At 42.4% G+C, this 26,090-nt stretch overlaps 1 protein-coding gene across 2 annotated transcripts in view; it reads left to right on the top strand.

Moving 5' to 3' along the window:
* RASEF (RAS and EF-hand domain containing) overlaps window positions 1–26,090 on the top strand; it is a 52,486-nt gene that overhangs the window by 1,543 nt on the left and 24,853 nt on the right. Inside the window, exons 2-9 of one of the 2 annotated variants that reach the window (XM_060235394.1) lie at window positions 7,974–8,120; window positions 10,979–11,069; window positions 14,353–14,448; window positions 20,654–20,731; window positions 21,666–21,781; window positions 21,878–21,946; window positions 22,450–22,534; window positions 25,197–25,288. In XM_060235394.1, the coding sequence (XP_060091377.1) occupies window positions 7,974–8,120; window positions 10,979–11,069; window positions 14,353–14,448; window positions 20,654–20,731; window positions 21,666–21,781; window positions 21,878–21,946; window positions 22,450–22,534; window positions 25,197–25,288 (774 nt within the window). The remainder of the gene's footprint in view (window positions 1–7,973; window positions 8,121–10,978; window positions 11,070–14,352; window positions 14,449–20,653; window positions 20,732–21,665; window positions 21,782–21,877; window positions 21,947–22,449; window positions 22,535–25,196; window positions 25,289–26,090) is intronic. The other variant, XM_060235395.1, reaches the window with a different exon arrangement.

Here is a 26,090-nt window from a genome sequence, read left to right as displayed (position 1 = left end):
TTTCTGTGGAGGGCGAGAAATAGCAGAGGCCAAGGATCATGAGTGGGAAGTATGAAATTATGTAACATTCAAGAGGACGCGATAGCAGTAATTCGATTTCTCTATTTCTCCTAAGCCAATTAATGCCAAAAATGATTGTGGAGTCTAAGTTTGTCCAAGACTGACAGTATTTACAAATGATGCTGGGATTCCAACCAGCTTTCCCAATTTTGCCCAGTTATCACCTCCTTCCTGTAGCTTCCATCCAACATAGCTTTTTGTCTGTGCTGGTTTTTGGGTGGTCAGAGGCGACATCACATAGCATTTTCACTAGCAAAAAAAAGTTGATTGGATCCAACTGTATCATTTCTGAGTTCTTATTTAGCCCTGGAGTGGAGATTGTGCCAGTCTTCTTGATTAATTTAATTTAGTTTCTTTCTGGAGTTCGTCTTTGATTTTATTTTATTCGCTGAAGATTGGTCTGCACAGTGTTTCCCAGGCAGTTTCAATGTTCTTTTATTGGTTTCTTTATTTCTGGGCTATTACTGGTTTCAATGACAGATTTATGTCTTTGTATTATTTTCTGGGGACTGACTGTCCAGTGTAGTGAGTAGAAGGGCATTGCTGGCACATGGTTGATACATCCTTTGGAGAATGAGCCAAAGATGGAATTGAGGTCTTGTACCGGATATAGAGCTGGCATCTGGGCTTGTTGTAGAAGCTGCTCCCTGGGCTTATGTCTTTGTTAGTGGTCCATTGTTGATAAGATGGGGATTTACGCATGTCCTTTTAACAGCAAGCTAGCAACTGTAGTCAGGAGACTATGTCACTTACTGCTGATAAAGGCCCAGGATAAGGGCTGATTTTGGAGACAGAGCAACACGAAAGTGTGTTGAAGAATTTCTAACAAAATACAACCATGTGGTACTTCTAGAGTATGCGTTCTCCTGGTTTGTGCTCTTTTAAAATCTCTCCCGCTGCAAGCTTGTAAGGTGCCACGTCGCTTCTTGTCTCCTTTGCTGTTTCAAACAAGCAGGGCTTCCTTCTCCAATTTCAAGAAGTCTCCTGTTACATTAACATAAAATACCTCTTGTTCTAGAAGAGCTTAACTTTTTGTGGGATGCTATGCTATTTCTAGAGATTTTTAGAAGGTGCTGCAAAACAATTTTTTTGGGCAGCCTTTGTAATGGGGTGTTAACTGAAGGCATATTTTTAAGGAGGGAGGGGTTTGTTTGGAGTTTTTTGCTGTATTCTTTCAGCTGTGATTTGTAAGCCCTCTTGAGTCTCAAGGAAAGGCTGGGTCCATATTTAAACAGATTGTTTTAGAATATCCCAGCTTTTAAAAAGTCTGCTGAAGAACTTCTACAGTAGTGTCCCTTAGCAGACAGTTTCTACAGTTAATGAGGACCATAACTGTTCTGAAGAATTTTTTACAAGACCAGGCAAATGAACAAATCCACAAGGTGATACCTTTTATTGAAACAGTATCTGTCGCATTCGCATTCTGTGGTTATGCATGGCACCTTTGAGTGGAAGAGTGTAATTTAGCAATGTAGATTAGTTTGAAAATTTATGCCAGATGATTCAAAAGTGCTACATGAAACTTGCATAGCTGTGGGCTGGCGTGTTGAAACTGGTGGTCTGTCACCCAGCAGTTGGAGAAATATTGTGGTTGCCTTCATGAATATGTCCTGTTAATGAAATAAAAACACTTTGGTGATAGTTGATCTGCCATGTCCACTTCCTACAACCAAGCTAATGATGTGAAAGATGTAATTATCAAATTGTACCACATGATAGACCATAATCTTGAGCTGTCAAAAAGGGAGTCATCGCACTGAGAGAAATGTTGCTTCATGAGAGGTGAACTGTTCTCAGTCCTAGTACTGTAATCTGAAACCTTATTGGCATTTGGTTTCACTTGCATAGTTAACCAGTGAGGCATTGGGTACATTGTTCTAAGTGCCTGATTTGCTGTGACTAGCATACAAAGGACAATTCTGGCATCAGTGTTTTTGAGACACAGAATACAGAAAGTCACTTTTAAAAAGGCTTTTTAAAATCTATCTGCCTGACTTCAGGGAGCTCAGAATTTCGCTTTCCTTGTACCTCAGTTTTCTCCCCATTGGGGACCCAAAGCAGTTTACAGTATTATTCTTTCCTTTGCCTTATTATCCTTCCAATGACAATGGTGTGAAGTAGTTTAGGCTGAGAGTGAATGACTAGCCCTGACAGAGTGGAGACTTGAACCCAGGTCATCTAAATCCTAGTCTAACACTGTAACCACTACACCGCACTAACTCTCTTAAATGGTTATGAACTAAAATTTTGAGTTGAGTTTCCACAGAAATGTGAGGGAGAGATGAGGGTCTGCTGTACAAGATTAAACTGTAGTGTTGAGTTTTTGTTGATGTTTTGAAATGTGCAATAGTTTATCAGTCAAGGCTGTGTTGGAAGAAACACAAAAACTGGCAGTCTAAAATCCAAGAGGTTAAGATGCTGCTTTCTGAGCTCTCTGTGCAAACATTTATTTTAGTGGGAAAATTTCTATAAAGAACGGTATGCAGGCCCATGGGACAAAGAAGAAACACGCACACACTCATTCTTGGATTTAGAATTCTCTAAATCCATGGCATCTCTGTAGCATATAAAGATGTTGGTCTGAAGTTACAAGAGCAAAACAGTACTGATTTCTAGTCTCCTTTAGTAGACTCCCATGTAGTCAAATTAGAACCTAGTGTTCAAAATTTTAATAAAGTTTAGATTATAGTTTACCACTGAATAAATTGGGAGAGTCAGTGTAGTGTTGTGACTAGAATATAATATGATTTAAGACACCTTGATTAAAATCTCTATCCAGCCATTAAATTCATGGGATGACCCTAGGACTAGCCTATGTTACAGAGTTGCTGTGAGGACAAAGTTGAGGTTAGGGAGATCTATGTGTTTTGCTTGGAGCCCCTTGAAGGAAAAAACAGGTTAAAATGGAAAGATTGTGTAGAATGTCAAGGGGTAATTCAGTTGATCACTAGTCATCTTTTAAGATTGCTCCATTGTCCTTATTTTGGAAGAACCAGTGGATAAGGTCTTGTGAAAAATCTTAAGAAAAATCATGACATGTATTGTATAGGGAACTGGCTATTTTCTTTCTTGAACCAGAAATGTCAATTAATGGTTTTCTTTGTTGGATCAGAAGGTTTAATGAAATTGAACTTTCATTGCAAGCGGACTCCTTTTTCTGCCCAACTTCTAGACGTTTCCCACTTCAGAACATTCCCATGTCTTTGACATTATCTTTTGTAGTGGTGGTGTTCCAAAACAGATCTAAGGCCACTTTGGGTACCTTTGAGATACAACACCCTGCTTTAGGATTGCTGACTAGGTGGGGAAGTGAAGGTGTGTACAATGACTAGCTGTGTACAGTGTGACTTTGTTTAAACATCTGTGTCATTTCAGTCGATACACTTAACTCAGTACCATGGATATGGGTGTTTGAATGTAATCCAGCTACTTTATTGTATAACAGGGTGGCAGAAAACTGCTGTTATCTTTGTTTGTCATGAGTGTGCAGACATGCGGTTTTTTATTCTACTGAATGGCAATTCTCATACACTACATCAGACAGAACAGGGTCAAGATGAAATGATTCTGGTGACGAAAGAAACAGTACAACATAAGAAGCTTGGTACAAAGCAGACCATTCCCAATTCAGATTAAAAGATATGTTAGCCTCTCGTTTCCTTTGAACTTCTTTTGAGTCAGCATGCGTTCCAGAACAAGGTCTTATTTTTCTTTTTATTGTATCTAGAACAAGGTCTTGTTTTTCTTTTCTTTTTCTAGTATTCTGTCTTGAGTCTTTATGTTTATATACTTGCAACAATTGCAGATGTACAGTAAAATGATAGTATCTATTCATGAGAATAATAAAATTGTTGACTAAGGCAAACTACCCAAGAGGACACCATGTAACACAACCAACAAGTACAAGCAAAGCTTGCAGCCAATTACTGCAAAAAGTATTCTGTATTTTTAAACAATTATTAAAGTGCTTCTAAGTGCATAAAGTTCATACTCATATTTTTGTAAATACAGTCACAATTCACAATATGCAGGCCCTTTCTTGAAAGCATCCACAGGCTCTCCCCCTTTTCTGCTTCCTTGTCTCCTTTCCAGACACCAGCCAACCTACCTTTATCTGCACTGCTGTCTTTCGTTTTTCCCCTTCCCCTGGCAGACTGTCTGGGAAAATTATGGCCCAGTTGTGTGGTGCCGGCCACCAGGCTAGGCCCAATTGTGCACAGGCTAGGCCTTGTATCCCCTTCCCACACTATTCTTCTTTCCCTTTGCCTGACAACCCTCATATTCTTGCCTTTCCCTCTTCTTTTTCTCCTTCTGACTCACCAACCAATCTACCTTTTATCTGCCCCCCTTTGGTCTTCAGATATATTATTCAGTTCTTATTTAGTTATATCATTTATACTCCCAAGGCTTTTTTGTAGAAAAAGCCCAGCAGGAACTCATTTGCATATTAGACCACACCCCCTAACATCAGCATTGTTTCACAGGGCTTCTTTTGCAGAAAAACCCAGCAGGAACTCATTTGCATATCAGGCCATACCCCTGACACCAAGTCAGCTGGGACTTGTTCCTGCTATTTAAAAAAGCCCTGTATAACCCCTCCTCTTTCCATAAGAAAACAGCTTAAATAATTGTCCGTTTATAAAAGTTCAGTGCATTCACCTGGATCACTGAATGCCACTACTATCAATCTTGTGTAAATTGGTGCAAATATAGTCTATTTGTGAACAGCAGCTCTTCTAGTGACTTTTGAATAAGCTGTTTTAAAATGTGCCTGAATTCTTCATGGCTTCTGTGGGTTGCTGACTTGTGTTTTTAATTTAAATCTCCTGCAGACTTGTGCAAGTGTTTAGGTGAGTGCCACTACTGTCCTCTTCAGCTGAAAAGCAATCCATCCCTTTCCTGTGACTCCTGGTGCTCCTCTGGGGGTTGCACAACTGTTTGCCTCAGGTTTGGTTTCTCACTCTTTCACTTGTACCGCCACCAAAGTTTGTTGAAGTGAGTACTCAACATGCATAATTGAGCCTGTGAAGAACAATGACACTATATGGTAGCTCAGGGATGAAACAGCATGAGAAAACTGCCACAGTTACCACCATATGCTTATGGCAGAAAATGACTTTCCCAAGCCCAACATACAAGGCCAGACTGAAAAGCAAGGGTAAAAAGGTATAGCTGTCCACTTTCCTTCTTTCAGGCTTCTTGTTTGTTTAATCTTTGAAGTTCAAAACCCTCTGAAAACAGCAGCTGTGACGTATTTGAGAGCAGAACAAAAGGTAGTACTGTCAGAGCAGAGTACAAAGCTCTCTTCCAGACTCCAGAGGATAACTTTATAAAAATGGGGGGGGGGGGGGGAGAAGGGGGCAGAGATATGCTTCCTGTTTAGCCAGTTCAAGAGTATGAAGCAAATTATGATATTTAGACAACGTGGTAGCAACCAGCCTCCAAGTGTATTCCCCCTTTTATGCATTCCAGGGCCCATTCTTATGGTTAATCTTTTAAAGAAAAAATCAATCCTGGATCCCCCTCCGCCATAAAAGACAAAGTGACTTAATGCATAAAACAGTGGATGAAAGAGGAAGAGTGAAGCTCATATTTCATGAATTCTGGAATTCATCTACATTCACTTCTGAGTTCTAAGCTGAAAGTCCCTACTTCAGATCTCGGTATTGCAAGGAACTTGGCATTTTAGAAAAGCCACTATAATAGATTCCACTCTTTTCCATGGATCCTTCCTTCAACTTGAGCAGCTCAGAGCCAATTAAATTTGAGGATTCCTCTTTAGACTGGAGGAAGGTTTCAGATTCCAGATTTTCAGAATCCGTTTCAGTGGAATGATAGGATAGAAGTAGAATCTATCTCTGGCATTTGTTTTAAATATTTCATTGAGCAACGTTCATTAACAGGAGTCATTTTGTAGAAAAAGAGGTGCCAGAGCTCATTAGCACCACTCATTTGCATAACTCATTTGTATATGCCACACACTCCTGATGTCACCAGAATTATACCAGCTCAGCATCTACCTTAAAATGTTTCTTGAATTATGTCATAATAAAACCTTACTCCTATCATACTTTTAAAATTACTTTCTCCTATGTGGCCACAGTGGCATGATGAAGATTTCCATCTGTCTGCTTTATATGTTTTGGTTATTTTTCCCATTTTTTGTGGGGAAAATATTAGAAAGTTTGTCAAATCTTAGAGTTCAGCAAAATTCTCACAGGTGGTTTGAACAATGGAGCCTAGAAGCAAGTATTGGTGGGATGGCGTAAGAAACAAAGAGCACAATAAAATTTAATATTCTGGAGCTCTGTTCCTGTGCACTTCTGCCAAAATGAGGCCTGCTTATTAATATTATATTGGGGGGGGGGGGAGGAGGAAAAAACATGATAAAGAGCTCCACCCGTCTCCCAACCCTGTGTAGTGAAAATTATGTGTAAGAATATTTTATGTCTGTTATATGGCCCATTCATTATGTAGCATTTCCATGGTTTTCCTGTGCATGATGAAGCATGATCCAGGCATTGGGACACCCTTGCCTTCCATTGTATGAATGAAGCTACTTATGTAGATATGAAGGTAAGGGCAGTGCAAGCTCAATGCACAGTTATTTTTAGCCTTGCACATCCAGTCCCTCTCCTTAACTTAGCCAGTGGTCCAGTATCTTGTTAGAGCTGCCACCATTCTGTTGTTAAAGGTCTTCAGAGATATTTGATTAATGACAGAAACAACCTCAATAATTGCCCAAGCAGGGCAGGATAGCCAATGCATGAAATATCCTAAAGCACAATATTATAGCTTTAAAGTAGTCAGTATTTATTGTAAGGGATATTGAAATTGATGTGGTATTAAATATAAAGGAAAATACATCAAACTAGAAAAATACAGCAGTCTTAATTGCTTGGTTCCAGGCATTGAAATGGTACACAAAGTTGTAGATGGTTCTTTGTTGAATCCTTAAAAAACAAACACAAAATCAAAGCTTTATGGTGCCTCAAAAACAAGGAATTCACCCCCATGTTTATGTAGAATTGTCTTAGAAGCTAGTTAGAAAATGTGAGAGCTCTCTAAAAACACAGTAAATGTCTGTTTTAAGTATTTCCATAGGATATACAATCAGAATGGGCAGATAGGGATATTTATAGAAAGTGACAGAAAGGATTGCAATAATACCAGTTAAGAGAGACATGAAAACAAGCCGGTGAGAGGGTAAATGAGGGACTTCAGATCCTCCATAGACAGAATGATTTTGCTTTATGTTTGTGTGACTGCTGGTACACATTTCACTGCTTCAGCAAACATGGAGTACATGGGTGCACACCTTACTCAGCAGCGAAGTTGTTTGAGAAAGGGAGAGTGAGGCTTGGGGTTGTAGGAAAAACTGGAATTGGTTACATTAATTGATCAATGAATAAAGTTTTTTTAAAATGTTTAAAAATGCTAGACAGTTCACATGGTGCATACATATAACGGCTTGGATTCAGACTAGTTGTTTCCAAGGCACAAACATTTCTGCTTATGGAGCACAGTTTTTCCATCCCCTCTCTCAAAATGCCCCTGAAATCCTGTTCTTGGGGGGAGAGAGGACGCTGGGAAAAGGGTTTGGTGGGGGCATTTTGGACTGCCATGGGAGGGGGCAGGCAGGAAAATTGTATTTCATAGGCAGAAATACCTGCAACCATAAAACTGCTAGTCTGATCCAGCGTACTGTTAATTTTGCCATGGGTGGTAGACTTTACCATCTCTAGTTATCCATTTGTTTAATTTCTGTTTTTTGATATAGCCTGGGTTTGGGTGTGTGTGGTGGAGATAAACCATATGCAAACTGAATGAGTACTTCCCCCTCCTCATTATAGTTGTCATCTCTTACTGTAACCTGATGATTAAATCTGTAATGCCTTTTCTTCTTCTTCTAGGCAAGAGCAGGTCAGTGTTCTGTATCAGAACATCAGTATAGTGGAACCACGATTAATTCAGCCTTATGAACATGTTATTAAGAACTTCATTCGTGAGATCAAGCTTCAAAGTGCAGAGATGGAAAACTTAGCCATAGCTGTAAAAAGGTAGCAAATAGTTTTCTACTTCTTAATTGCTATTTTTGTTAATTGCTATTGTTGTTAATTACTATTTTTGTATGCAGAATGTGGTTCTTGTTGTTGCTCATGGCAAAATGTGTTAATGTGTAGTCTCCATTCCCTTCTGACTTTGGGAATAGTGGGTACTGGATATTACACTGGAAAACATTTGACTTTCTGTACAGGCACAAGCCAGTATTCCAACAGTCTGTGCTGTTGGAAGTTGTTATAACTCAAAGGAAGATTACAGTAAGAGAACATATCTGCACGCTGTGCTTATTTTGGCTACTGTTTTTTTAAATGTCTTTTTACTTATCCTACCCTGACAGCATGTCACTTTTTTAACTTCGTCCCAGAGGCCTCTGGTTTGCAAATCTAAATTGTAACTTAAAGATCCCTGACTGAAGCTGAACCAGTAACTTTCAGAGGCTTTTATTAAAGATGGCTCAGAATTGTTAAAACAGTATTGAAATGATGCCATTTGAGAAAATATCCAGACCCAAATGATTAATACATCATGTTTAATATTTTTATTAATGGCATCTTGATTGTATTGTTTCAGAAAAAAGATGGTTCCTTATATCTCGCTTTTAGTGTTGGATTGCCTGGTTCTTATTTAATTACATGTTACAGGAAATATGAGACAAATGGCATCCCATTAGGGTTGCCAATTTTGGGTTGGGAAATTTGTGGATATTTGTATGGGAGCTTGGGGAAGGCAGGATTTGGGGAGGGGAGGGACATCAATGGAGTATAATGCCATAGAGTGAAGAGCAACCATTTTCTCTAGGGGACAGATATCTGTACTTACCGTATTTGCCGGTGTATAAGATGACTTTTTTGCCTTGAAAAACATGCCTCCAAGTGGGGGGGTCGTCCTATACGCCAGGTGCACTTCAGTTGAATAGGAGGGTTCCCTGCTCGTCCCCCAGACGCAGCAGCCGGGCTTTTGGGAGGCTGCCTTGGAAGTGCCGCTGGAGCCGCCGCGCTTTGCTCTTGGTCCAGCGGTTTGGGGGTCCCGTCCGGCTGCTCAAGCAGCTCCACAGGCCTTGATGTGGCTGCAGCTCCAGCCGTCTCCTGCAGGCCTCGTGAGTCCGGGCAGGGAGAAGGGAGAAGAGAGCCGGGGCCGGGGGCGGCTCTCGGGCCCGTGCGTGCTGCTCGCCCCCTTCGCTCTGCCACCAGCTGGCTCCCACTCAAGACGGCTCTTGTCCAAAGCCACCCCACCCCAGCAGGCCAGCAGCGGGCCCTGAAAGGGACTTGGGGGCCAGGAGAAGACTTCGGCAGCGAAATGGCGGGAGCAGCTGGTGTGCCTAGGGAGGGGGGGGGAGTGCGCATCATGGCGCCTGTGCAGCCGGGCCCTACAAGCCCTTGGGTGGGGTGGACTGGGATCTTCAAACCCCCCCCCCCGCCAAAGCGAGCAAGACTGCCAAGAGACCAGCCGAACCTTCGCACCGGCGCCCCCACCTCGACCCTGTTGCATCTGGTGGCTGGGGGGGGGGCAAGGGGAGCAGCACGGGTGCGATCCCCAAACCAGCTGTGTGGCAGTATCCGACCTGGGAAGGGAACCCAGGCGGCACTTAAGATCGCCCTGGTTGACCGTCGTGGGTGCTTCTCAGACAAAAGGCCTCCAGAGCTTGCACCCAAGGGCTCCGCTCAGTATATTTTGAGTGGAAATGTTGGGGGGTCGTCTTATACGCTGGCAAATACGGTAGTTTATCAGCTGTAATTCTGGCAAATGTCCAGGCATCACCATTTTCATCTTTAGACATAGGACAAACAGAGGATAAATGAGAACCCATCTGTATATGTGTAAGAAATCTCATCCTCCCATTCATCCTTTTCCCACACTATATCTGTATTTTCTCTGTCTCATAACCCCTGCAGCATTTCCATTTTTCCTGCTTGCTTCATTTCCTCCAGCCTCCACTACACTTGCTTTGTTTTTCTTTCCTCCTTCTCCTCTGGCTTTGTAAGCCGATCTGAGCACTGATTCAGAGAGAAGGGCAGGGTATAAATCTACGGTCTTCTTTAGTTTCTTCCTCCTACTTATCTTCTTGTCTTTTCTGCCTTCCCATCCCACCCCCACAACTCACCTCCATAGTACCTGGGCAACTGAAAGTTGTTGACTAGGCAACATAAAATGGCTGCTAATACCTCATGATTTTTTTTTATTTTAAAACATGTTTTATTTTTAAAAATATTTTTTCCTGCAAACCTGAGGTTTTCTTAGATTTGTAGAAGCATCTCCCCTTTCTTTACCTGGTCCCAATGTGCAGATTTTTTGATTTACTCAGGCTGGATTCAGAATTACATATGCAGACTTCTGAGCTAAGTCACTATAAAGCAGGCCAGCTCCACACACTGAGGCAACAGAGCAACTACTAATTACATGCACAAAACTTCATGCAACAATGCCAGTCCACATATAAGTTTGGGTCTTATCACTCTGCTCAGCTTAAGTGTGGAGCTTCTTCCTCCAGTGTAATGAGAATGTGAGTGATGGGATCCAATTGATAGTGTAGTAGGCATACTTGGCAATTTGTGCAGCAACCTCAGTGTGTGGTTTCAACTGGTGCCCAATGTTTTTTATCATGCCTTAACTATTCAGTGGACTTTTCCATTCCAAGACTGTTATCACTTTAATGTAGTAGCCTGAATATTGAGATTGGGGTGACTTTAAGTTGGAACTTTAAGTACTGAGTTTATTCACCTCTTTATTTTCCAACCTGAAATATCTCTGTTCATCTGTCTGGGGTCATTGTAGAACAAATCATATTTTTCCCCTAGTTATCTTTGATGTTTAAGAGTGTTTTATGTGAACATGTTTAAAACTGTTTACATTCTAGGGCACAGGATAAAGCAGCAATGCAGTTGAGTGAACTAGAAGAGGAGATGGACCAGCGAATACAGGCTGCAGAGCACAAAATCAAGAAAGAGGTGAATTATTCATGCCTGTAGCTCTGAATATTAAAGATGATTTCCTCTGACTTGTACAGTTACAGAACTCTGACTTGTACAGCCCAAGTGTTATATGAAAAAATATTTCTGTGTATTATTGTTCTCTCCATTTTGCCATTAATTTGAGCATGTGAAGGACAAAGAAAGGCAGGCATATAAATACTTTAGGCAACTAATTTTACATATAGCCAAAAGGTATGTTACTTTGTAGATAGTAATGAGCCACTGTAGAAATGATGGAAACCAGGTGTTTATCAGGACTACCTCTCACTGAGGTGGTCAGACTATCTGCAAGCTAAACTGTTGTGATCTTTGTGCAGGGCTCACATAATTGAATGTTTCTCCATGCATTCTACTCAGTAAAGTACAAGAGATTAGGAAGATGTACAGAAAAACATTTTGCTTGGAGAAGCTTTGAATCCGGTGACACCCCCCGCCCTTCAGTCTGAAGTGAGGACTTTGCTTCAAAAATTGGAAGGGGACTTTGTACTTAGCACCATGCTGCTGCTCTGCAGAGCATAAGGAGCAAAAAGCAGCGGGGGGTGGGCAACCATAGAGTTTCAGGTTAATCCTAAAGCATTACACCAGAAGTGACATTGTTGTGTTGGTATGTTGCTGATTACGGTGTACTCACCCACCAGACTCTATGATCAGTTGCCAGCACTTGGTTGGCAAGCCTACTAAACTATCATATTTTAGAGGGCCCCCCACTAGCTTGTTGTGGGATCATACAATTGCTAAGTAGTTCAGGTTGTCTCTGGAAAAATACTAATTTTGCAGTCACATGTCTTAAAAATGATGTTTATGAACCATGAACACAATACTGAAGCATTTGAGAAACCAAGTCCAACAACTTTAACGTCTAATAATTGAATGCATTATAATCCCAGATGTTATTTAAAAGGAATGAAGTTTTTGTGGGAGGCTAGTAGTTGCATGCTATAATGGTTGCGCTCAGACACTAAGCTACAACCGGGGCCAGCTCTCCTGCTAGGCAAACTAGGTGGTTGCCTAGGGTGCCGGCAAGGCAGGAGCGGCAAATTCGGCCTTCCCCCCTCTCCCTAGGCAAACGCCTAGTTTGCACCCCGCGCCTCCTCCTCCCTCCCTTCCCCACCCCATGTCAGTTTCAGTGCTGGAACTGGCTCTAGCGCCTGTTCCAGCTATCTAAAGCTCCCCCCCCCCCGCCGATCAATCGACTGATGGGTAAACCGCACTGCAGGGCTGTGCTCACAGTTTGTCAGGACTAGCGTCCTGAAAGGGTGACCTCACTGTCGCTGACTCCTCCCCTCCCCACTTCCTGGATAGGAGTCGCATCCAGGAAGTGGGGAGGGGAGGAGCCAGTGACAGTAAGGCCACCCTTTCAGGATGCTCGTCCTGGCAAACTGTGAGTGTGGTCCCGCAGCACGGTTTTACCCGTTGGTCGATCAATGGGGGGGGGGTTAGAGGCCTTACATAGCTGGAACAGGTGCTAGAGCCAGTTCCAGCATTGAAACTGACATGGGGTGGGGAAGGGGGGGAGGCATGGGGGTGCTGTGGGGGGGGGGGGTGCCAGGCAGCGAATCTCCCTATTGTGCCATGGAGCATTGGTTTGCCCCTCGCTACAACTGTGTTATTGTGGCGGATCTTTTTTTCTGCTGTTTTGACAAAACATGCAATATTTAAAAGATTTGATGTTGCATTGCAAATTTTTGTTTGGGTGTAATCTGGAGAAAGTTAGGGATGCTTAGATCCCATTAATCTCAACTCTGTGCTTGTTCCACTGCTTGCACTGGAAGTAATGGGAACCTAAGAGACTCTTCTGTTATAATGTCTAGCACTTAGGGATTTTTTTTTCAATGATCCAAATATTACTTGGGAACCTATTCCAAAACAGAAACTAGGAATAATTTTGACCAGAAGCTATTCATGAAACTGCTTGGGTAAATTTGGCATAGGACCTCCTAAAAAAGGATGCCTGTAGCTTTCCCTGAACTGTTCTCATTATGCAGAAATAACTTTCCCTTGATTTAGGCCTACTAAATATTATTTGCATGTTGAGTTACCATGTGAAGATTGCATACTGTATGAGGTAACTGTATGTGGCAGCTTATAACATGACTCTTTCTTGCAAGCCAAGAAGCATTGTGCAGTTGCAATTTTCCAATAATGACATTTCCATATTCCACAAACTATTAACCTTATTACATCAGAAGGTGTGATTGTACACTTACCAAAAACAGTATCCCCTGAATGGTATTCACGTGATTTTTTTTTAACACTGTATAACATTATAGAGCTTTAGCCTCCTCATCTTGCTCAGTCATTGATTGGATCTTAAGAATAAAAAGATATGGCCATGATATAGAGAACTACAGAGGAATGCGTAAGGCTGCTTTGGCTCAGCCAGTGAATATAACCCTTACACCATGTAGCCCTGGAGGACCTGCAAAAACATGAGAGCTTATCAAAGCATTTGGCTGGGCTGATAACAGACTGATGGGCAGTGGAGGCTGTAGTATTTCAAGTTGTGCAGGCCTGGTCTTGTGGCTAGTGTATGCCCTGTTACCCTTCTCATGTCTTTTGAGGAATGGCAGACTCACATTCTTTATCACAATCTGCTTTGGAACATTCCTTGGCCTTTAAAAAATTTTCTGCTCTGAAAGGGGGGGGGGGTGTAGTGGGGTGGCTCTTCTCTTTGAAATGGTCCAAGCCCTTCTGGTCATGTGGGTGTAGTCAGACAGTGGCCTAGAATTATGACTCTAAATTTTTAATGATTGTTTTTGTATTAAAAATACCAATGAAACATTTGCATGTATAGGTGTCTGGTAAGTATTCTTCAGTTCAGTATCTAGGTATCAGTATATGGGTGGAATATTTCTCTTTATCATTCTCTAAAGTTTAGTAACTTATCTTGCTCTGTAGCTCTACATTCATAGCTCCACATATTTTCAAAAGTATAACACCCCAAATGTAAATGCAAGGTTACTGTGATATTTACTTTGTGGGATAGTACTGTACTATAAATTTTCATGGTTACTATGCACTCTGTTATTACCGATACAGTGATGACCTATGATGCAGAAATTGTAATTCACATTCCAGTCAGTACTGTGGGATTTCCTTGCTTTTGATTGCATTCCTGTAAAAACACAAACTTCAGAGTTAGCTCAAAATGGGTTTTGTTATACTTCAGTTGGAGAAAATATGCTCCCAATACATGTAGTGAAAGAAAGTTTGTTTAAGGTTGCCACATGCTAGTTAACAAAAATGTGAAATATTGTAGGAGAAACGCAAGGCAGAAGAGGCTCTGAATGATCTCAAGCACCAGTATGAAGCTGAAGTTGATGACCTCCAAGTGACAATAAAGAAACTTAAAATGGTAGGTAGCACTGATTTTTGGACCAGATTATGATATAGTAACTATTTCTGAAGTATCAGGCTTCAGTTTATGAAGTTTGGGCTTCATCTTGCTGTAAGCTACATTGAACCATGAGGAAAGGCAGGATATAAGTATTTTAATAAATAAATAAAAACTTTTTGGGCCACAAGTAGAGTTGTTGGCCTCCATGAAATCTAGAATTACCAGAAACCTTTACAGTGCAGAAATCAGTTTCCTTGTAGAAAATGGTGGCTTCAGAAAGTTAACAATATGGCATTACATCCTTATTGAGCTCCCTGTCCTCCATAAACACCGTCCATCCCGGATTCCACCCGAAATCTCCAGGAGTTCCTCAAAACTGGAATTGGCAGTGCTAGCCACAAGAATGAACACCTTTAGATGGACTGAAGGTAGCTCTCCCCTTTTATGATTGTTTCCCCTGTGGGACCAATGATCTGTCTGTCAACAAGCATACTACATTTATCTTTGAGGCAGTTTCATTTGGTTATTCATTTTCCTCAAAAGTTACAATGGTAACAGCTAAATTTAGAAGAAGAAGAAGAAAATCTTTGAGAGTTAAGCTTAATAATTCTTAGTACTGTTTTGTATTGTTTAAGTACATGACACAGCCAGTAAACTGGCTGTCACCACCACAGATGTGGTGGTGAGAGACATTTTGGTGTAGTGGTTAAGTGCACAGATGCTAATCTGGGAGAACCACGTTTGATTTCCCACTCCTCCACATGCACCTGCTGAGTGGCCTTGGGTGAGTCACAGTTTGGTGTGGAGAGCAAGTTTGGTGTAGTGGTTAAGTGTGCGGACTCTTATCTGGGAGAACCGGGTTTGATTCCCCACTCCTCCACTTGCACCTGCTAGCATGGCCTTGGGTCAGCCATAGCTCTGGCAGAGGTTGTCCTTGAAAGGGCAGCTGCTGTGAGAGCCCTCTCAAGCCCCACCCACCTCACAGGGTGTCTGTTGTGGGGGAGGGAGATAAAGGAGATTGTGAGCCGCTCTGAGACTCTTCGGAGTGGAGGGCAGGATATAAATCCAATATCTTCTTCATCTTCTTCTTGAAAGAGCTGCTCTCTCTGAAGAGCAGTTCTTGAAAGAGCTCTCTCAGCCTCACCTACCTCACAAGGTGTCTGTTGTAGGAAGAGGAAGGGAAAGGATATTGCGAGCTCAGGCCCGTAGCCAAGGGGTGGGGAGAGGGGGGCATGGCTCCTCCATTCAAACCCCCCTTTAAGCTCCATGGCCCTTCCACTGGGTGAGACCCCCCTTCCTTATGTAGGGCCCCTCCAGAACCCTCGATGGCCAGCAGTGCGCCTGGCTCAGCCCTGGCTGAGCTATGTGGTGGCAGCAGCAATGCTGCGAGGGCCTCCTCCTCCCCATCCTGCACGTTCCTGCCTCCCCAGATCTGCCTTGCCCTCTGGGCATAAAAGGGTGAGCTTTACTGCAGCCATCCCAGCAGCAAGAATCCGCGCCTCGCAGCGAAAAGGGGGCCATTTGTGCCCCCCCCAGATGAGCCTGTGAAATCCACACCAGAAATTGGGGGCTATTCTTCTGCAGAGATGGCAAGGGGGCTGCCTTCACAGGAAAGGCTCGCCTGCAGGGCGATCTTCTCCCCCCCCCCTCCCCGGCTTTTTATACTTATTTAAAATGGCTAAGCTAGGGAAGGCTGAGGGCCTTTGTTCTGATTGCGACACTTTAAAAGAATAAGAACAATACATGCAGTCCTTAATCAATGTTTGCAGGACAGAAATCGAGACTGAGAAAAGTAGGGTAGCTGACATCATTTCTTATGCAAAACATTCTTGGTGGGAGGTATTTCTTGAATGGAGCCCTATGGCTGGGGGCGTTCTTAATGTTATGCTGCAGCCCATTATCGTAATATTAATTTTTCAGATCGTGGTAGTGGGAGCATTCATGGCCGTGCTCTGCTGGGTTTGTAAGCAAATCAAGCGCATTGAAAGCTTATACTCCCCACCCCTGGAACTGCTGCAAACAAGGAAATGATGCTGTGGGGAAAATATCCCACCAGTTTCATCCCCCCCCTTTTTTTGTATGTCAAAATCTTTTCTTTACTATATTGGGTGGTTGGGATCCCAACCTGAAGACTGTGTCTTCAACAAAAATTGGGGTCATTGTGATTGACCCAGTGCAGTTTCTGTATTGTAGTGGCTCCACATTATAGAGTCTGTAATCTCTGACTTCAAGCGGTCTATGTGGAAAACTTAGACTGCTCATATGCATGGCCACACAAGAAAAAGGTCACCGGTTCGACAGGCACTCCTGCTTTCCTGTTGGGCAAGCCTGGGTCAGGATAGACTCTCTGGAGGCCATGGTCCCAGATACTGAAACATTGCTGACACTCAGAGCCTACCTTGCAGAGACCTACTTTCATAATAGCATGCTAATGTGAGTCTGCCTAATGCTGCTACCGATCAATAATGAAACAGCTCACCTTCACATATTCGATATATATATCTATTGTAACAGTACCTGGTAATAAGGATCACCGCCAGAATAAGCCTGGAACGTATTCCCCATAATGCCTTTAGACAACTGTTTTACATATGTACAGCCCCTGTAAAAGATGGAGCATGCTCCGAAGAGATAAGGAAAGACGCTGAGGGATTGTGGGAGTAAGGTCAGGAGGCTCGGTTATGCAACGAACCTCCAACCCCATCCCGAAGTCATGTAGATGGGACTGCACAAGGCACATTTTCTTTTACAATTTGAAAGGAGGAGACCCTGATGTCAGGGTCTCCTGGGAACAAAAGGGGGGAGGAGTGGGCCTTCCCTGGCCTATTACGGGTTAGGATTCGATCTGCATTAGGAGCCCCTGTCGAATCGAGGCCCTGATCGACAGTGGGGAAAAGTGAAAAAGTGCAGGCTTGCATTGCTGAGACGCAGCCTTACAGTGTTAAGTCCTTTTTGGTTTATAATGAATATAGGTATGTTGCACCAGCACCAGAAGAAGGTTGGGGAACCGAGGGAACCTTGTAAAATTGGGTTTAGAAGTTGTGTCTTTCAATGAATAAGCTAAAGGTAAATTTCTTGTGCTCTTCCAACAATGTACCCATGATGCTCTAGTCCATTTTAGCATATCAGGGGTCCCTCGCCTATCAGAGTTTTCTCCCATGTCTGTGTATTATTGCTGAACAAGACTCTGTGCTGTTCGGGAAGGAATGCAGCCCAGCTTTACTGATGAGCCCTACAGCCGTAAAAACTGGGTTTCCCCTAAAGCTATGCTTTCTCTGAAGATGAGCTAACCTTTTAGTTTGCTTTATGTTTCCAAGTGCCTTTATTCAGGCTTGTGATTGTTCTCCCAGGAGCCCGGGGATCCACATGTGCTTGCTCCCCATACTGATCATGAGGCCTTAATATTATTTTAAGAGAAAGAGCAATTAGTCACTGGGGCAATTGTTCCAAATCCCTAGGCCTGAGCCTCTCACCCCAGTGCAAAGACAATGTATTATGGGGAAAAAAATGAAAGATGCCTCTGTGCCAACAGGCACGAAGGAGTATGTAAAGAATGAAGAACTGTGGGTATAGGTAGAAATAAAACTATGTTAGATAGATGAGTGTTATTTTGTAACCTGGGTCGAGGGCAGACTGCCTGCCATACCCACCATGTATTTAGCCTTCGTATATAATGTGTGCACATTTTGCATGAATGATTTTGATGCTTCTAGTAGACTGATTTAGTAAGCACCCTCCTATTTCCTGTATAGACTCGCCCTGTCACATTGCACTTATGCAGAAGTCAGTTTGGTTTGCCATTATTATTCAAATGTACCCTCTTATTAGCACACATCCAGAAGGGGAAAGTGTCCTGCAGCCCTCCATTTTAATTTGGTATTTTTGGATTTGGTCTCAAGGAAGAAACGAGCTCTCAGAGTTGGCGCTCCATTTTTCTAGATGACACTCCTGTCTTTGATACTTTTGCTGTTCTCTGTTGTCTGTTCCTTTTCTCTGGAAAGTGCAGTTCCCCGACGGCAGCGCCACCTGGCATCGTGAATGTGCAGTCATCATATCCATGGATAAGCACGACTGCAAAGAGGGGAATTGTTACTGAGAGGCACTGCCTGATAAAAACAGTGCAAATAGAGAGGGTCTCCTACTTCTGTTAAACAAAATGGAGTCCAACCAAAGACAGGCCAAGAAAACACTCCATCTAAACAGGTTGAGTAGACCCAGTAGAGAGCTTGTTTTGGTTGGTGCCTGAAGTCTGTGTCTCAGCGTAGACTCACCCATTCCCCCTCCAGCGCCTCCGCCCAAATGGGATGCATAATAACATGGGAACTGCGGGGAAATACTACTCTCACTCTGATCTTCTGCTACTTGCCAATTGTCTCTTCCTCCAGCCTATCACCTCTACCTTGCTAACTCCAATCAAATGCATAATTTGATTGATCCTACCCTTAAATGTCTTTGATCCCTTTCTGAGTGTCAGCCAAAAACCGGTAACAAATTATTCAATTGCTCCGAGCTTATCCTAGCAAAATGTGTGAAGTTTCCCAACATAGCGATTCAAGATAGCCATCAATGGAACATCAAAGCTCCTTGGTAACTAACGACCCCCATCCGTTGAACCCCTATATAGTGTGGGTCAAAACCCCATCTCTATGTGCATTATGTAGGGCGCCATTTGCAGTCTGTACCACCCGTTACTCCTGTAATTTGGTCTATAGGGTGAGTTACACTGGTCGTTCGCGTTTCTCTCCGTGTACTTTCCATTGAACGGAAGTCTCCTCTTCTGGATCAGGTGAATATTACCCGCTTCAACAATCCTTGAATTCCACTATTGATAACCTCTATTTTCTTAATCTCTTGATTACTTGTACATGGATTTGTGTGTGTGTGTAAATCCTCTTGCTATATATCCTAAGTAAACACTATAAAAATACAATTGCTTGGACTATTCTTGGCTGAAACCCGAACTCCGTATCATTGAATGAAAAGATCTTTGCTCCTAAATTCGCTCTGCCTAGTCTCTTAGCTAATTTCCCCATCAAAATTAAGAGGCTTAAAAGCATTGCCTGTAACACCAGTTCGTAGCGAAAAGGGGGCTATTTGAGCTCGCCTCCCAGATGAGCCTGGGAAATTCCATCTGGAAGAGCCACACCAGAAATTGAGGGCTATTCTTCTGCAGAGATGGTAAGGGGGCTGCCTTCACAGGGAAGGCTCGGCTGCAGGGCGATCTTCTCCCCCCCTTCCCGGCTTTTTAAACTTATTTAAAATGGATAAGCTAAGGAAGGCGGAGGGCCTTCGTTCTGATTGCGATGCTTTAAAAGAATAAGGACAATACATGCAGTCCTTAATGAATGTTTGCCGGGCAGAAATCGAGACTGAGAAATGTAGAGTAGGGAAGGATATTTTTTGACTCAAAGACGGAGAAATGAAGGGGGAGAGTCTCCAAGCGAGGCAGTTTCCAGTAGTGCAGCATGTCTCCATGGTGGTGTAAAAGGGCATTTGGGGTGGAGAGGTCCGTCAAGTCGCAGAGGATCCCCCCCATTGGGTTTTCAAGGCAACAGACAAGAAGGAGCAGCAGGGATGTCTGAGTGTTTCTTGTGGTGGCTCCTCCTCCTCCTCCCTTTTGGTGACACCCTCACCTGAACTTTTATCACTTGGGCCCCTCCATCCAAGATTTTCTGTCTACGGCCCTGTGCAAGCTGCTCTGAGACTCCAAGTGAAGGGCAGGATGTAAATCCAATCTCTTCTTGTAAAGAGCCTACGCAGCTTACTGTTTGAGAACAGAAAAACTATTGCTTCTTTCAGTTTAGCTGCAAGTGACTAAAGTTGGTCTAAACAAGCTGATAAATTACTCTTATTTTTTCAGTAACCTAATACATTTTGATGCCTTATATTTATAGCTGGCTCAAAGAACATTATTTGTGTTTGTATGCATGTATATTGGGATGGACTCAAAACAGGGTTCTTATCAGATTCCTGTGACAGCTTGCTGTGGTCATCAAAATCTGTTCTTAGGTCACTGGACCTTTAGGAATAGCATGGAAGGGGGGATCTATAGGGGGCCTTGAGCAGGAGACATCAATATGAGGAGAAATGATGCATAAGATGTACTGAAGATGTACATTGTACTTCCATGAAAGGTTTGGTCCCTTTCCACTGAATTCTGTGGATTTTAATAGGGCAATAAAATTACATTGTTGCAACAAACACACTTTCTTTACTGTTACAGCTTGAAGAACAATCTAAAAACATCAATCACAAAGGAGATTTGGCACTGCTAAAGAACAGGATACGTGATTTGACATTGGTATGACCTTGTGATTTTCTTACTCATGACAGACAAAAACTGTGGGTGATAACAGTGTGATAATCCAATTGAGCGGACCAGTTAAACAATGCAAAATAGTGAGCTTTTGAGTTACTAGCACTCTCTTTGTTTAACAAGTGGAACAAAAAAAGAGGTGGGGAGAGGGAAAAGATGATGATTAGCATGATGGAATGATAAAGAGAAATCTCTCTGTGCCTGGAGAGAATAAATGTTTCATGTATAACTAAATTGGACTGTGGTAGGTGGAAAAAGTTACTGCTGTATTTCAGCCTGGCCCTTTTCAGCATATCTAACCTGTTTTCCACCTAACGTTTTAAATTTTTGGCTGGATAGTTGCATCTTTTTGAAATCTGTCAAGGTTTGGGGAAGATTGTTAGCATTTTAGCGTGTATAAGTTTGTATAATTGATGCATACCACATATATACCCTTAAAACATTTCTCTCTAAACTACTGTTGTTGTTTTTGTAGATTTCTGCATTTACAAGGGCCACCAAGGTGGCTAACGATTTAAAACATAAAAGATAAAATTACATTATGCAACTATTAAACTCACTCCTTTCTTACAAATTATATATATTTAAATGTTTAGGTTTTACTTCCACTTTTAGGTTTTACTTCCATGCATAAGATACTGAGAACAGTAAATAACAGAGGTTAAATTGAATTCCCAAATAGATTTTTATGATTGCTTGTAATAGGGAGAATTTTCTTTTATTCCCACCCTGGAAATACATTTAAATAATCTTGACATGTAGATCTAATTCTTGACTATCATCACCGATTATGTGTTTTTATATTACCATTTCATAGCAGTTTTTTCATATTTAGTTCCTTTTAAGATATTTGAATCAACAGAGCTTCTTTTCAAAGTGGTCTGATGAATAATTTAAAATTTCTTGCTTTTATTTTTAGGAAAATCAGAAACTTAAAAAAGATCTAATGGAAGCGCAAACGAACATTGCTGTCCTTCAGAGTGAATTAGATACTTTGAAAAGTGACCTTGCGGATCAGAGTTTGAATTCAGAGAGGTATGATTTTTTAATAATGATACTGATAGAAAATAGTTGTTTAGCGATGTGGATATATATCATAATTAACATAACCTTATTTATTTTGGGTTTTAGAGACCTGGAAATGATCAGAGAATATACTGAAGACAGAGATAGCTTGGAAAGGCAGATAGAAATACTGCAGTAAGCTACTTTCAATTACTTTTTTATATATGAACTTTAATATGTAAAAACTGGGCAGTGTTTGTAAAGGAAGAAAGAATCACAGTAGTAAACTTACCAATCCCATTGTCCTTCTAGCAAAACCTTAAAATGTAAAAGGAATTGGGGGAGAGTGAACCAGAACAATCAGCCCCCTAATAGGAGAACACATGGAGTATTAAGTGGCATATGTTATGGAAAAATCCCACCTATTTTTATGCCTCCTTTTGGTCTGTTGTGATTCCTGGCCCAAATACAGAAGGTGGGATATTAAATTGTATGAGGTGTGGAATTAACAGTTTTCCTTATTATTCCTGGTGGTTCAAGATCTGTTATTGGCCATTATAAGAGTTTTCCCAAGGGTGAAAGAATGCCTCGCAGTTCCTTAATTTTGCTAGATGTCCTAATGATCACTTTTAAAAACTGGAAATGCTATTCTTGACCTGTTTTTCACATGGATGTTATTTTCCTTGTTTGCTTTTTAGGTCAGCGAACAGGAAACTTCATGACAGTAACGATGGCTTACGAAGTGCATTAGAGAACAGCTGGAGCATATATAACAGATCGCTGGTAGTTACTAACTTTGTATAACGTGTTTAATTGTGTAATATATAAACATTTGCTCATGGCTGTAAGTCAATATGAGACATGGACTAGATGACCTCTAGGGTCATCTAGTCCAACACCCTGCAGGAAATTCACAAATACCTCACCCTAAGTTCACAAAATCAGCATTGCTGTCAAATGGCCATCTAGTCTCTGTTTAAAAACCTCCAAAGCAGGAGAGCCCACCCCCTCCCAAGGAAGCCTGTTCCACTGAAGAAATGCGCTGTCAGGAAGTTCTTCCTGAGGTTTAGCCAGAAACTCTTTTGATATAATTTCAACCTGTTGGATCTGGTCCACCCTTCTGGAGCAACAGAAAACAACTCCACACCATATATGCAGCCCTTCAAATACTTGAAGGTGGTGATCATATCACCTCTCAATCATCTTGTCTCCTGGAGGGTCACTGAAAGTGCCCTCAATGAGAGTCACTAAAATAATATAGTCAGTCTAGTTTTATGACAAAGATAATGAGAGATTCTGGTGTGTAACCAATATGTTTTCTATTTATATATCTAGGTATCATGAATTGTATGTAGTCTTTAGAAGAAAAGAAGTTTAAATGTTTGATTTAATAAATTTTAGTTGAATAAACTACAGAATTTTGCTACAGAGTAAGATGGAAAACTTCACTCAATATCACTGTACTCTGTTTCAGTTTGCCTTCCTTCTTTGCCTTCATTATGTGCCAAGTGCTATCATGTAGTAGTGACTTCATAGTGCATCCAGGAATGTGGGATGTGTACTGCAGAGAGCAGGGCTTTCCCCTTCCCTCTTACAAACTCCAGGAAGCCAGTTGTCCAGAATGAGCAGCCTAAAATGGCCCCTGTTTTCTTTGTGGAGGCAGGTTGAAGCACATGTATGTGGTTATCACGGGTTCCTAGATTGTATTTGTGTCATGATTCAGAAAGGGCAAACCAACAGGACTGTGAGGAAACTGTTTAGATAAATATAATAAATCATAGCATGTTTTCCCATGGTATATAATTCATATCACATCCATCATAAATCTCAATTATACATAATAGATACAAATGAATACACTCAAATTCCATAATAGACCCCTCCAGACAACTGAAACTATTTAGAAAACCCACTCACAGAAGTGTATAAAGTCCATATACTTTAAGATCTCTTAATCGAAGATCCTTGTGTAGCTTGAAGTTCCCTCCACCAAGCTACAGAGAATAAAAAAGCATCAGCTGAATTTTTTTTAAAAAAGGTAGAGGTAGCCCCCTGTGCAAGCACCAGTCGTTTTCGACTTTGGGGTGACATTGCTTTCACGGCAGACTTTTTACAGGGTGGTTTGCCATTGCCTTCCCCAGTCATCTACGCTTCCCCCCCCGCAGCAAGCTGGGTACTCATTTTACCGACCTCGGAAGGATGGAAGGCTGAGTCAACCTGGAGCTGGCTATCTGAACCAGCTTCTGCTGGGATCAAACTCAGGTCGTGAGCAGAGGGCTCCGACTGCAGTACTGCAGCTTTACCACTCTGCGCCATGGGGCTCTTTATATCAGCTGAATTAGGATCCAAAATTCAATAAGAACTGTTTCGAAAGCTTTGTCAAGAATTGACAATCCTCTATCCACGTGGTCAGTCTCTACTTTGAACTGGGTATATTAATAATGGAATGCAACTGGAGAACACCATAACAATATTCTGTACTCCTCCCATATCTTCCTGCATGTGGTTATGTACACATGAACACAAACTATTTTATACCAAAATAGGATATTGACGTCAGTACTGTCTATTCAGACTGGCAGTGGCTTTCCAGGCAGGCCCGGGGCTAGGGGTGCCTGCATCCCCTAGGCAGAATCCCCGACCTCTGCCCCCCTAGGGTTTTTTTTACGCATGCACCAATGATGTCATAATAACATCACTGCCCTTCCCTCCCCGCGGCTGCCCGTCGGTCGCTGCTTATTCCCCCTTGCCCGCCGCTGTTCCCACCCACCTGCTGCACTGGCTGCCAGCTCGGCAAAGTCCTGGTGGGGGGGGGCGCATGGCAGTGACGTCATTATTAAGTCACTGCCATGTGCCCCCTCCCGGACTTTGCTGAGCTGGCAGCCAGCGCAGAGGGTGGGCAGGGATGGTGGCAGCAGGCAGGGGATGACGGCAGGTAAGGGGAAGTAAGCAGTGGCTGGCAGGCAGGTGGGTGGCAGCAGGGAGGGGAGGGTGGCGGGTGGCTGTAGGAGATGGAGGGTGGTGGGCAGGAAGGAGATGGAGGCAGGTGGGCACAGGGAGGTGAATGGCGGTGGGTGGCTGCAGGGAGAGGTGCCCCCAGGCCGCCCAAGGCGGCCACGTACTTGGCCAACTCCCACGTGCGGGCCCTGTTTCCAGGTCACTGGAAGAGGTCTTCAGTTCACCTGGTCCTTTTTAACTGGAGATGCTGGGAGAACTGAACCTTGGACCTTGCAGAGGCTCTTCCACTGAGCCATAACCCATCTCCTGTTGTTCATTTTTTGTGACAGAATAATGGACTGCATTACATCAGCATTGCTGAAAAGAATATGGGCTACAGAAAATGGTTCCAGAGGAAAAAATGTAGATTGGAATACTGCCTGTTAAAATGAACGTTGTATTGTCCTGTGTTATACTAAAAAGCTTACTACTGACTTGTATTTTTCAGCGTCTAACTAACTCTTCTCCAGCAAACACAGTCTCCAGAAACAGTCCTAAATGCATGGGTGGCCAGTCTCCCCAAAATGCACGATATGACAGGTAGGTCTGATCTTTTTGTCTCTTGAATTATAAGAGTTGGAAATAAAGAGTTGCATTGTAGGCTGTAACCTTAAAATGCACACATGAACAGATTTGGCTAAAATAATGAGGTTTCACCTCCAAGCAGTTGTTTAGGATTGGTTTGCTGTGGAAGCATGACAGTTGCTACATGTGCCTTGCAGGTGCATGTAAAGAACATGTTTTCACGTAATGAAGGTTCTATTAAGAGATCAGCACTACTGAAGGATTGTGAAGAATATCAGGGCAAGTAAAAAAATGGAAAAGGGGGGATAGTTTCTTGCTGGTTGGTTTGGCTCTGGATTAATTTAGCCTGGGTTTGGTCAGTAAGCTCACTCCAATTTGAATAAAAACAAATAAAACCTTATTTACAAAAGAGAAAAAGACAAACAACACTTAGTGAGGGGAAAAGGTGTGCAGTTCAGCAAGGAATGCAAACAACGCAAAAAACCTTGCTGGCTTAACTACTTACTACTCTGATAAGTCACATGGCTCTGACATCTCAGCAGGCATTCCAGTTGAACAGAGTCTCCAGCAGTATGACAGCAAGGTGGAATTTGAAGAGAGTAGCAGTTCTCGCTGTCTCGCTGTGCTACAAATTCTTCAACTTGCTAAGATTTCTACATGTGTGTTCTTATGCTAGCTGTGTTTTCAGCCCATTAACCGTCTGACCAATCAAGAAGCTGTTACTAGGGTGGATCCCTAGATTGTGAGCTATCAACCACTTTAGATGACAGTTCACCGCTGCGGTCAGTCAATTGCTTTGTCCAGCCTAAGCATCAGT

This window comes from Heteronotia binoei, chromosome 4 (assembly GCF_032191835.1).
Source record: "Heteronotia binoei isolate CCM8104 ecotype False Entrance Well chromosome 4, APGP_CSIRO_Hbin_v1, whole genome shotgun sequence".
In the NCBI taxonomy this organism is placed as follows: domain Eukaryota; kingdom Metazoa; phylum Chordata; class Lepidosauria; order Squamata; family Gekkonidae; genus Heteronotia; species Heteronotia binoei.
The sequence above is the reverse complement of the archived record's forward strand: the minus strand, read 5'-3'. Positions and strand labels throughout refer to the sequence as shown.